Source organism: Strix aluco, chromosome 6, assembly GCF_031877795.1.
Source record: "Strix aluco isolate bStrAlu1 chromosome 6, bStrAlu1.hap1, whole genome shotgun sequence".
Taxonomy (NCBI): domain Eukaryota; kingdom Metazoa; phylum Chordata; class Aves; order Strigiformes; family Strigidae; genus Strix; species Strix aluco.
Window position 1 is genome coordinate 36,930,594 of NC_133936.1, and position 13,340 is coordinate 36,943,933.

The 13,340-nt window shown below is 38.5% G+C and overlaps 1 protein-coding gene across 2 annotated transcripts; it reads right to left on the reverse strand.

Annotated features, from left to right (window-relative positions):
• Positions 1 to 274: 274 nt before the first annotated feature.
• ZC3H15 (zinc finger CCCH-type containing 15) lies at positions 275 to 12,786 on the reverse strand. 2 transcript variants are annotated; one of them, XM_074829661.1, is made up of 10 exons: positions 12,485 to 12,786; positions 10,115 to 10,216; positions 7,542 to 7,653; positions 5,652 to 5,804; positions 4,483 to 4,574; positions 3,251 to 3,433; positions 2,411 to 2,557; positions 2,144 to 2,248; positions 1,803 to 1,926; positions 275 to 1,075 (listed from the first exon to the last, which is right to left on the reverse strand). In XM_074829661.1, the coding sequence occupies exons 1-10, from the start codon at positions 12,560 to 12,562 to the stop codon at positions 882 to 884; spliced, it is 1,290 nt and encodes a 429-aa protein (XP_074685762.1). In that variant the 5' UTR covers positions 12,563 to 12,786; the 3' UTR covers positions 275 to 881. The 2 variants fall into 2 exon arrangements, with proteins under 2 accessions (XP_074685762.1, XP_074685760.1); XM_074829659.1 differs by lacking the exon at positions 12,485 to 12,786 and adding an exon at positions 11,989 to 12,312.
• Positions 12,787 to 13,340: the final 554 nt, after the last annotated feature.

Genomic DNA, 13,340 nt, shown 5'->3' on the forward strand with positions numbered 1-13,340 from the left:
AATGAGTGATCTATAGTATATATTAAATCAGTTAATGGATGGGTTGGAGCCACAAACAGTAAGGGAAAAAAAGTCAGCTGCTGAATTTTACACTGCATGATGATGTGTAGAAAAAAAAAATTGTAACTGCAGTTAGCCCTAATTTAACTGAAGCCAACATCATCACTTCTGTATCAGGGCTGTAGAGAAAAATATTTATCACTGTATTAGAAAATGAAGTTACCAACAGTTTGGTATGATATCCTCACTTAACAGAGAAAAATCAACACAGGTATTTTAAAGTTGATAGTTTTTATTTACAGTTTTGTTGGCAAAAGGCAGTGGGAAACTTTAAAACATTTTAAACAGAGGGCACTATATTGTATTGTATGATGTATCAGTTCACAATCTTCAGTATCCAGCTGATCAAATAAAGCTAATCACCACTTAAGGAAGCATAATCTGCATCAGCTCCATTAGAGTATACCGCCTAAAGCCACTTCAGGCAGTTTCTAAATCAACACAATCACTAATAAAAATGCCGTTCTAGTGAAGAATGTATACTTTGATTTTTATACTGTACCTGGTATCGAATTGCCCACTTATACTTGCATAATGGCAAAGCAGTTACACTTCCTACTTTTAGTTGAAAGTCATAATCTCATTTTCTGCAAATTCAGTTGTCAGGTAATTCTGAACTACTCTGAACATTTTACTGTGAGCATAGTCAAGACTGAAGTAAACCAGATTGAAGGAAAACATTCCTGGTATATGATGTGCCCATCAGAATCAGCTGGGTAACCATAAACATTCTGTTTAAGAAATCTATTCAAAAAGGAGAAAAAAAACGTAGTCAGTTTTCACTTTGTCACAGATTTAACTCCTCACTTGAGGTTTTTAATTCATTCTTCTAAATCAAGAGTGTTTAGTTCTTCTTCTAGTTCATCCAAGTCCTCTCCAGTAAAAAGATTTTCATCAACTGGAACTGCATCAATTACTCCATTTTCCAACTCCCCATCTCCATCATTATCTTCCTCTAAATCATTTTGCTCACTGCTGTTTATATCACCACCAGAAGCTTCACTTAATTTATTATCTGAAAATAAAAATAATTCTTACACATTTCACTGTCACAAGTTTCTTAATCACTAATTCACAATCCTACTAAACAGGCTTTAAAGTTTTGAAACTATAAAGAAGTTACTCTATTTGAAATTTATGTAGACATACACTGGTTAAATTGCATGTACCTGATCAATATGCAGGTTGGAATCATCGATTATTAAAACAGGTTAAAAAAAAAGAAACAAACCTCAAACTCCTAACTCCTCAAACTTCTATTTTCATAACTGGGTCAAACTTAATGAGCTGCTCCTACTCAATGTCTCCACTTACAAGACTCATCATATGCATTCCACAAGCACACCAAGATCAGGACTTTCCTCTAAGAAATTCCAAGTTAACTTAAGCTAGCTAGAAAATACGAAGAAAAGCTTGGATTTTTGTTTACACAATTTATTCAATCATTTGCTAAATCTGAAAAAAAAAAAAAAGGGAAACTGCTAAGACAAGCATCTTAAGGATTTACTTGAGATGGCCATAAACACCTTTTATTTAAACTTGAATTTAAGAACCGACATGCATAGCATTTCCTACAAGCTTTTTCTTGAGTAACTACACGTATCATTGATAGTAATTTCACTCCCCTGCCCTTTTTAAACAAATACTTCTTTTCAGCAGATCAATAATTCATTTCTATCTACCTTTTGGGAAGCTCCTAACAATTCAATCCCATATTAGTGATGCCTAAATAATGAACTTACCATCTTTTTCTACTGTGTATGTGCTGAATCGCTCAGGACTAGCCACAGTAATACCAATCTCATCTACAGCCTTTGGGACATACAGGTTCAAATCCACATCATTTATGCACACAGGGTCTTCCATCTGAAAAATAAAACAAGATGCTCTGCATGAATTTCTGCAGGATTTCTACAGATTTTTTTCATCTTCCTTTTGACACCAAGATTTTGATAAAATATACTCTGTAGTAGTGTTTAATTAAGAACCAAGCTTATTAATTGCACTGTAAGAGCTATCAAATTAAAAGTTTTCAAACTTAAATGTAACTTGAACTATTATTTGAGTTAATACTGTTCTTTACCTCATCATCTTCTCCTGTTCCTTGAATATAATGGGTATCATCTGCTTCTTCATCATCTGCATCAACCAACTCTGGTCGGAACTCAAATACTTCACGTCCACTAATCTAGTCACAGAAAAAGAATCTTAATTTATCACTTCATAAAATTTAGACTGCTGTAAAAAAAGAAGAAAGAAAAGAAAAAGCAAAGCAATTCCAGGCCAGCTACCTTATTACAGAAACTTATTTACTTTCTTCTTACATTAAGAATTGGACTGTAGAACATACCACCAATGCTTTGCCAGCTTTAAAATCTGCTTTCCTCCTCTCCATGTCTTGCTCAGCCTTATCAATTTTTTCTTGTCTTTTTCTTCTCTTCCATGCAATAAAACACTCTAGAGTAATTTTGGTAACATTTGGTCCTAAGGCAGCACGCTGTCAAGTAAAGAGATTGATTAATACTAGGAATTGTTTCCAAAGGGTATAACAAATTAGAGATTTAATTAGTCTTCTCCAGAAACTAATTGAAAACATTTCTTTCTAATTCCTTCTTCACTCTCACCACTGTTTAACATGCACCACCAACTTAAAATTTGACTCAACACACAATTTTCCAGTTAGTGAGATGAGTCAACATGAAAGTTAACATGTAAGTGGAAGAGGAAAGAAACCAACAATAGCATCTCAGGTTCTCCTCAATTTGACACTGTCAGGCAATAGTGACAGAAATAAGCAGAGCAGCAAGGTAACGCCTTCAGAAGGCCCCGCTCTCTTGGTGTTGCTTCCTCACTACAGAGTTATGCGAGAACCAAGGAGGCAGTGAGCTGGGGATGAGACGGGCCCATAGAAACAGTTGTAATAAAGGAAACATAGCAGTAAGAAATAGAAGCCTCCTAAAAATGGATTAGCAACACCTGCATTAAGTATGCAGCTATAGTTTAGTCTATTCACTAGGTAATAGTTTCTGAACAAAAACATGAATAAAATACTCCATATCCTTCATCCTAGCTCATACAGCTATAAAAACATTTTATACTTGTTAATTATTATTTAGGAAGTTATTTACAACTGTCTCTGCAGAGTAACAAAAACAAATACCACCAAAAGGTACCTGTCTGACAACTTTACCTCTTTTTCTATTAGATCTTCTAAAGAAATTTCATCTTGCTTCTCCTCCTTCTTTTTGTCTTTTTTTAATACAAAACCTGGAGGGAGAGCATGGCGATACATGCAGTTGTCTCCTCCGCCTGGACACACCCAAAACCATCCATATTTGTTGTTTTCAATAGCATCAAGGAAGTATTTGCAGACCTGTATAAAACAATGGTTGTTAGCACTGTGTTCTCTTTTCATCCCCAGCAATTTACACTACATGTATAGCTACTACATGTCAGAAGTACAGTAATTCAAAGCTGGTTGTGCTCAAAACTGAAGAAACATGTGAAATGCATCGCTACTAATCAAGTAGACAAAAGAAGTACAACTAATTATCTAAAACACATGTAGTCAGCAGCTTTTTCCCCTTAATATACTGCCAATTTAAAAAGACAGAATGACTCAGGAGACTGGCAGCTGTGTACTGCTGTGAACCCAGCAGCACATGCAAAAGCATGTTGACAGTCTGTCTCTTCCTGCTCACCAACATCAGTGTTATTTTAATCAAAATAAAATGACTCTGCCTCAGATGTTAAGCCTTCCAGCTCATGATCCTGAGGTAAAGATACCATTCTGGAACTTTTAACAAGCAAATCATAGTTCACACTTAGCCATAAAAAAGTTTAGCCTTTTCAAGTTTAGGCAGTATCAATAGAACATTTAATTATTTGGTACTGAAAACAAGGAGAAATAGTTCTGAAGAATGAAAAAGAGATTAAGATATTATACCATTTAGTGCACAAACTAAAGAATATTTTTGAAGTTAGAGGTCAGGAACTAAAAAATGACTCAATCAGTAAATTTCAGCCTACAGGAGAGTATCTAAACTTACATGCTTATGCATCACCCAGTACATAAATAAGCCGATATATATGGCAGTTGCTGGAATGAGATGACAGACCTAACTAACCACAATACTTGAATCTTCTAAGCAGATAGGACGCATTAGATACATTACTGATTCCTTTGGCATTTCTATTTTGAAAGCACTTCATCTTATATTTTACATGAGGAAAGACCTTATGACTCCGAGAGCTTTGGGGTGGGTTTGTCTTTTTAAAATACGTTACTAGAAATACTATCAGCCCAACTGTATATTCAGAATATGGTTATAATAGTCTATTCAAAATCTTTCAATAAACATATCTGATACCAGTCTGCAGTTAATTTGCTCTACTACAGCTCAATAAAAAGAAAAGACATACTATTTGAGTTTTGGGTTTTTTCTTTTCCGCCTCACCATGCTTCTTGTTCACCACTTCTTCCAGCTTCTTCTCATCCCAGTTATCCATTGTATCTATAAAAAGATAACAGATGGTTTCACAAAAATTGCAAATACTGAACAATGCTGTCAAGCTGCTTTTCTCCCTAATAACAGTTTTAATATGCAATTCTTATATTTTAGCTTATAGAATGGAAAATAAATTCAGGCTTCTATAATAGTCTTCAAACTCTCCTATGCTGCTCACAAGACAACTTCCTCAAAAGCCTTAGAAAATTAGATTTTGATGTGCATAAAGTGTGTTTCAGTTAAAGACTAAAAAATGTGTCCTTCTATCTGTACACTACTGAGCGCGGACAAGGGAAAAGAAAAGGAAGATGACTGAATAAGAGAGGCTGAATTTAGAGGCTAATGTCCAGAAATGCAGGTAACATAGCTTAAGGATCAAAAGAGACAGTATCAAGTTTTCTGTGGTAACAGTAGTAGTGAAACTCTGGGATCCTATCATATTCATTTAGGATGACAGAGGCTAAAATTTAAATAAAGACTGGGACATGATGAATTGTGGAAAAACAAAAAAAAAATTATTTTGACTATAAAACCTCTAGCCCCTGCTAAGTAAAAGTAAAATCCAGAGTACTCAGCCAACAAACTGGCTAAGTTTGTTGGCTAAGGTCTGGGGAAAGGAGATAGTCACAGAAAAAATTCCTAAGTATCCTGAATTCTAGAAGTGTGCACATTTGGGCAAACACTAATAATACTCTGGAAGTCAGCTATAGTTGCCTATCACCCTTCCTCCTTTTGCACTTCTGTTTTATAGAACCTGGAAACTAGCAACTATAAGACAAACCAAATACTGTACAACTTGTTAGTTGTATGTACAATATGTTACACAGCAGAATTAAAAAAACTACCATCCAGTATCACTAGGTCATACTTCTTTTTCTAAACAAAGTCTAAAGAATACTTGTGAGCACGCTGTTTAAAGCAAGTTTCACTGTCGTTCATAATTCTGAACATAGTGGTATGGGTTGCCTTTGTCATTGACCAGGCTCTTCAGGATCATAATCACAACACATGACTCTTGACCTTAAAAACCCATTTTTTATGGATTCAGAATAGTTTAGTAACCATTTCCTAGAAGTATTATACCTTTTTCCAGGTCTTCATCTCTTGCATCAATGTAGACACTTCGTTTTTCACACTTCCTTTCCAAAGACAAATCATGAGAAAACTTGCACTTGTCCCCTTTAGTGCATTGTCCTTGCTTGAAGAAAGCACAAACTACAGATTTGGGGTCAGCACCTGAGTAGACAAAGTTTTTATATTTTAATACTATTTTTAGGCAAAAGCTGTATATTACAAGTTCTGAGAACAAGGTCTAGGATCATACAATCTTTAGGGTCTGTAGAGAAACATGTTTTTAAAAATGAAAGTTATTTAATGTGAAGTTCACCACAAGTAAATACTCCATGTCCTGAACACATCATATTTACTTTGTATAGCAGGATATTTACATTCAGTATCAAAGCTGGCACTTGACTCGAAGAAATATGGATAGTAGTGCCTGAGTGAATTATTCATTCATATAATAAAATACATATGAAATATCACTCTGTGCAACTTCTTTGCTATACAATAAGCTATTTTTGCCTCTAATACACAATAAAGTATCTTCTGGCTGCCGGCCTTTCCTTAGCAGATCAACAACATACTAGAATAAATTATAATAATCTAACCTGCACTCATTCAGACCACTTACTTTCTCTCATAATAGAAATAAGACAGCTGCTCACAGCCCCCAAAATAAGCAACTGTTGTTATAATATGAACTATTCAATCAACCTAACTACAGTTTAAGTGAATATTGTCCCACTAAACGAATAATTTGACTAAGAGGTGAGAAAAAGAAAGCAAGCAAGTAGAAATGTATTTATTGAACATGACTAAATCAGAAATGCTTTACTTGTAATATTCTTTAAGTGCTCATGTAAGATTTTAAGCTCAAGTTTTTCACTTGCTGATTTTACATTTGGTGCAAGTCACCAGTGACTTAAGTATGTACAGCAACACCTGTTAAAATCTTATCTAAAAATCTAGTTTTAAACACTGAGCGGATCCATAAAAGAACTTCAGGTAATATTACCAACAAGGAGAACTATCTCAATAGAAAGCCAAAGCTTTAATTAGGACAGTGTTAGTCTTCTGAAGTCTAAGTGCTCCTTTATTTGGAGAAAGCTGAACACTGCACATCATAAACAGAAAATTGGCCTTTGTTGGTACTAAGTGCCACAACGCGCAAATATCAGGTTTGCTTTAAAAACATATATGGAAATCACACTTCTTTAATCAAAAATTATTGTGCATAGTTTCCTTAGTTCCAGAAGATAAATAAAGCAGAGAGCTGATAACATTTGGTTTATTCCGAAAAGTATGCTTTATTTTTTTTTTCTCCCACATGGCAGCCAACTGTAGAGTTTCCTAAAAGCATCAAACACTCCTGAACTTACATTTCATCACAAAACGAGTTTGTTCCATAACTGAGCTCAAGTAAGACCACGCTTCCAAAATCAAGTCCCACTGTTGCGTGTGAAGTGGGACAGAAGTAACTGGAAAAATTTTACTGTCCTAATTGAATCCAAGTTTTCTGTGAAGACAATAGTTATCATATTCCTTGTAATACCTGGATATTCACATTTCCCTGCGGAGATAGGCTGCCTTAAATACCATCACACACACAAAAAAATCATGCCACTCAGAGACATCTAATTAATGAACCTGAATACAGCAAATTATCTACAGCCGCTCTGCTGATATCAAAGTAGCTTTTGATATTCTAATGATCTAGTAACCCCAGATGACTTCCTAAAAAAAAAAAAAAAGTCAAATCATTACTGACAAACTACTTGGTACACTAGATAGAAAAGGAAACAAACATACCTACTTTATAAAAAAACAAACTGGCATTTTTAAAGGGTTGTTTTACCTGAAGTAGATATATGAATAAGAGAACATAAATGGAGAGAATTTAATTACTCATACCTTTGCTAATTTTCTGTGCAGCAACCACAGGCTTGAAGAGTTCATTTAATTCTTGTAATTCTTTTTTCTTATCCTCTTTCTTTAATTTCTTCTCGCTTTCTGTTTGAGCAGCCTGTAACGACCCCAAATTTGAAGTTATTAGTATAAAATTAGAATGACATTACTCACATCACATGAACTGTACATTAAAATAGCAAATCATTCTAAGTTAGTTTACAAGGGAAGAAGGGCAAGAACCTGTGATTGCTGAATTTCTCAGAATTCCTGCCCTTGCATGCATGGCCAGTGCCATCTAGTGGTACTGACCTTTCCAACAGAAGAGATTTCAAATGCATTTTGTCAGAGATGTGAGATGCTGGTTGGTACCATTAGAGGACACAGTTACCTCTATTCCACCTTTATAGGCTAGGAAATCAAGTGAAAGATATTGAGACCGGGAGAGGAAAAGTTAGGTGCTCCTTTGCGATACTTTAGCAGTGCAACTGTTCAATGCAGCTGCTTCAGGATCTGTGCAAAAAGCCCATCTTTAGTCCCCTACGAGCTGCTCTGCTCTTTCTCTTCACGTATACCAGTGGCAATTCCAGGAACTCTGTCTGTAGAAGTTGGGAACTGCTTTTAGAACACCATTTGTCTGAACTTATATCAATTCAGCATATGAATGTTTCATAGATAACCAGTGGCTTTTAAGACAAGAACATTTACTTCATAGGCACTAGAGGCCAAGTACTGAAAAACAAGCTCACCTAGGAAATGCAAAGTTTGTGTATAAGAAAAAAAAACTGACTCTGCCTTACTCTTTTTGGATAAGGCAGAAAAGACCCTTATCAATACCAGAGTGGTAGAGAGGGATGAAGACAGATGAAAGAGGACAGAGCAAAAACATTAGATTACTTGACTCTTATCCTTAAGGGAAGCGAAGTGAGACTAAGGCCACTATACAAATATATGGGGTACTTCATCGGTAAAATACAGTGTAATATTAAAAAAGGAGCTTTGTTCTGGTGATTTTGACAAAAAAACACACCAAATTGTTTTAAAAGGGAATTAGTTTGGTCAGTTTTTGTACTGTAAGTTCACGAATCCTATTTTATAACATGCAGACCCCCATATGCCAACTACAAAAAGCAGTACTTTACGAATGCTTTTGTTTTACCCTAGTGTTCTAAAAGCATCAAGATAAAGCTTGCTTTTTAAATAAAAAAAAAACACAGCAAAAAAACCCAAAACACACAACAAAACCTTGACAGCATTTACATTTGTATCTCAGGACACAAGAAAAATTGCTTTAAAGCATTCTGTCTTTCTCAGGGACAGCCCTAAGTGAAAACTATTTTACAAGGTAAGAAAGGTATAATCAGGTCTAAAAATTATATTTACTTTTCTATGATTTACTTCATCATACAAAAGAAGAGCAGAGTGGTAGACAGTGGCTCTGACATCCATCAGTCAATAGCTACAAGCATTTGAGAAACAAATTATTTTAGGTTGGCTAATTTACATATTGGTAATCCTACACATGCTACAGATTCAGGGATTTCATATAGAAATTTCACAACAGTCTGCGTAACGCCAATATTTTTGATGTGACATCAAGTAGTCCTTTCCACTACAAGAAATTATTAGATCTGGTGACCCAAATATCAACTTTACTTTTAAAGTTGTACTTGACATTTGTTAGTTAATCCTTATGTTATGTAAGGAATTTAACATAAATTATGCCATCATGAATTTAGCTGACACAAATGCAATTATTTTACATGCTTATTCATAGAACAGGAAGCTGTGTAAATACTTAACAACTAGCTTCCCTAGCACTACACAAATAAGAAACCTGGCTCACTTTCAGGATAATAATATTTTCACGAAATCCGTGCTTTCTGATTCAGCATAATCTAAACATTGTATCTCAGTGACATCACGTTTTACTTCATCATACAAAAGAGCAGCACAGTAGTAGACACTGGTTCAAAATTTCAGTTTGTTTGATCAGTTCACCAAATAGATGCAGACTTGTCATATTTGCTTCCACTTGAAGTTATAATAAATACTTCCAGAAGTAGAACACAAGCACATATGGGCTTATACTTTTTTTTAATCTTCCCCCAATTACAGTTTTAGTATTAGTAATAACTATTGTTATTTGTAAGTGTTCACTGTTTCTTAGATTAGGTGGGAATTAAACAGAAAAAAATGAAATAATGTGCAACTGTATTTTGCTGATGGCCAGTTTCTACAATTTTATTTCAGGTATACCTTAAACTTCATTACGTCACTATTAGAATACTATGTAAACAAAAAAAAACCCTTGTTAGTTGAGTTTGTGGGGGTTGTGTTTTAATTTTGTATTTTTTAAACCTGCAAAACCCCACACTCTGTACTACCTTTACATAAGTACATAATTCTCAGCTAGACAAGTTTTGCAAGAAGACTATTAGTTAAAACTGTGCTAGTCACAATACATTAGGCAAGTAACATCTCAAATTTTCACTACTTCAGCATTATATGATGATCTACTTTATATTGAAAGATGATTTGCCTACACAGTGGGAAAACATTGCAGAATAAATGCTTACCTGACGTGGATTTTGCTGACCAAATTTAACCTGGTGAGTCACAGCCTTAATAAATTTCTGTTGTTTTGCACCTTTTTTATTCTTTAGACCAAATGTTTTGTCCTAAATCAAGAGATAAATACAGCCACATTAATTGAAACAAGTTGAAGTTGTTACAAAAAAAAAAAAAAAAGACTTGCCACTCCTCTCAGGTTTTCAGTTCAACAGACTATTTCCTCTAGCAACACAAGCAATCCAAGAAACAGTACAGACAATATTTAGAGCCCTCACATCAACTTTAAAATTTGCTTTTCAAAAGAACCAACTATATGCTACTTTTCTGAGAGTTACTGCTTTCATCACCAGACCTACTTGAGTCCAAGCATTAGGGTGAATATGTACAGTGTTTGGTGACTACCCTAGTGACATCTGAGGACAATATGAAGACTGTATAACCATAAATACTGCTTTTTTCCACCTATCTACCTAAAAATCACCTTATCACTTTTATCTTCAAGTATTCATACATAAATGTTATATATTTGTTATGCAGATTAATATTGCCATATGTAACATATTACTTTCTATTTTCAAGTATTTTAAGCTTTTCATTTTCTAACTGTACTAATCTGAAGATAAGCCCTTCCCCTATGTCAAGTCAACACAGGTGGTTGTACTTCCTAAACTCCACTGCAAGAAGTTTCTGTTTACTGCCTGAACCAAATCTTCCTCTGCATCTCCAGTTTTATTGTAAGAGACAGGTTTCTATACCAAACCTCTTAAAAATTTCAGAAAAAAAAAAAAAGACAGCTCACTCTCACACAAGTATCTGAAGCAGAAGTTATTTTTTATAACTGAGATACCTACACTAAAAACCTATCCATGCCTTTCACTTGATACCAACATTTTTTTTCCTTCCAGAAACAAGCAGTATGTTCATCCAGTGGCAATACCTCTGTTCAAACATGCTTTTGGAAACCCTAACAATCCAAAAATATATTATAAAAGGATTATAGAACAAACAGTTCCAAGTCTCCAGAATCACCTTGTTTTCATTTACAATGTATCCTCTATCAACAGCAGCTAGTCCTCTGTTACATTATGCTAACTTAAAAAGTCTGTAATTTATCAAAATAACTAGTTGAGAAAGAATAGATCATTCACACACTTGATTTCTGTGGCAAATGCCACATGGGGTATGTAATCCTTGTGTATTTGAATTATGTAATAAATTATTTTTAATAATCAATGCAACTTTTTCCCCTTTCAACTGCATTTTTTGGTAAAAAAAGCAGAATGTTCCTATGTAGCCAACAGAGAGCAAGAACAACCACTCTAACCTAACATTTCCAGAGAACATGGAAATAATATTCTGCAGTGCTAGATTTAAAAGAACACTGGCATTACACGGATGTTCTGCCTAAACAGCTGAGCAACTACTAACTTTCATGCCAACAGATGCACGCAAACATTTAATTTTCTATTACTGCTTTCTTCTTGTACTCTCAACTTTTTTTTTGGGTAGCATAAGATTTGCCTAACTATCCTAATAACTAACACACACCTCTAGCAGCTTTTAAAAAATCTGGTTTTACCATGGAATTGAGCATCAGAAGTTTGATTAGAGTATAAGATATTACTGATTAATCTTCAAATCGGTTTGCATTCAACTTCTACGCAAGACTTACTAAACTGTTATTCCAGGAAATGCCTCCTTGGCCACACAGGTCAAACTGTATCAAGAAAACCCAAAACAAACCACACGTGTTTTAAACTGAGTGAGAAATGCAAACCTACGCTTCAGAGAGCTGGACTCCGATGCAGACAAACATATAGAGATAAGAGAAGTGAAAGGGCAAGAAAGAAAAAAACGAAGAGCACTCTTGTCAGATCACCTTCAGTCCAGACAGCTCTGGCCTGAAAACGTCCAGGCTGCGAACCCAAACCCCAGGCCCAGAAGCGCAGCAGCCACCAGCACAACTTAAAGGGCGACGACAGTCAGTGACTTGACAGATGTGGGCAGCGCCGGGGCCGCGAAAGGAACCAGCATCCCCCGGCGCGGTGCTGCTGGGCTGGGCTACGACACCCATCGACTCTGCGGGCCAAGTTGTTGGCTTTACAGCCATCTCCTTGGCCGCTTCAGCTCAGAGCCGGCCTGCGGGCCCGGCTGCCCGCGGGCCCCGACAGCGGGCTCTCGGGGAGGGCGGCTGCCGCCGGCAGCCGCATCCCTGCTCCCGCAGCCAGGCGGCCAGCAGAGAGCTGTCCGCGTCGCAGGGGCAGGGGCAGGAAGAGGCAGGCCCCAGCAAGGCAGGGAGAGGGCCGCGGCGCGGGAGCGGCCCGCCCGGTGCCGGCCGCGGCCCCCCGGGCCCGGCGCGGCCCTGCTCGCCTCACCTCGATGATCTTCTCCTTCTTTTTCTGGTCCGCCTTCTTGCTGCCCCCCGCCGGCTGCTGCTGCTTCTTGGGGGGCATGGCGGGGAGGGCGGAGCGGCCGCGGCTCTCGCTCGGGGGCTCTCAGGGCCGCGGGGAGGGCGGAGCGGAGCGGGGCGGAGTGGGACGGGACAGGACGGCGCCGCCGCCGGGGAGGCGCAACCGAGGCCGCTCGCAACACCGGCGGCCGCGGAGCACGCTGGGAAAGCAGCGCGGGGCGCGCCGCGCGCTGAAAGCTGGGCAGCGCGCGAGGGCCCGGTCACCTCCCGGCAGGCAGCGCGCAGCGGGGCGACGGCCGGGCGCTCCGCCTGACGTCACGGTGGGGCGGGCCCCCCGCCGCCCGCGCTGTCCCGCCCCGCCCCGCGGCGGGAGGCCGGGCCACGGTCTGTGGCGTCGGTCGCCGCGTGTGTCCCCGAGGCGCCTTCCCGCCGCCGCCTACTCTGGGCCTGGCGAAGGGGCCGTTGGCAGTAACGGGCGCGGACTCCCCGAGCCGTCTGCTTGGTCACGCCTGATCGGCCGGGGCGATGGCAGCCCCCCGACCGAATCCCTGCCCAGCACGAGGAACGCCGCCTTCTGGGGGTCAGGGAGCGGTTCCCCAGTGGGAACGGTACCCTGTTCCCGTCATGAGCGGTGGCTGGATGGAGACGCGCTTCCTGCCACCGCCTTCAGAGACAGCGACCTGTCAGAGAGCAGCCTCTTGAACTTGCTGCCGTGAAGAGCCTGGACCCGGCTAAACACCGGCAGGCCCTGTAGGCAGCCAGCTCTTGCCTCTGCCAGCGTCAGGGCCTCAAGGAATCACAGAATCGTCTAGGTTGGAAAA

What these genes read in the sequence shown, in the direction of transcription:
- ZC3H15 (XM_074829659.1), bottom strand. Translation starts at nt 12,219, where the DNA reads ATGGCTGTAAAGCCAACAACTTGGCCCGCAGAGTCGATGGGTGTCGTA. An exon ending in AAGATCTAATAGAAAAAGAG is followed by an intron (nt 2,558 to 3,250) that starts GTAAAGTTGTCA and finishes TTTACTTGACAG; the next exon opens with CGTGCTGCCTTAGGACCAAA. An exon ending in ATACACAGTAGAAAAAGATG is followed by an intron (nt 1,076 to 1,802) that starts GTAAGTTCATTA and finishes TTTTATTTTCAG; the next exon opens with ATAATAAATTAAGTGAAGCT.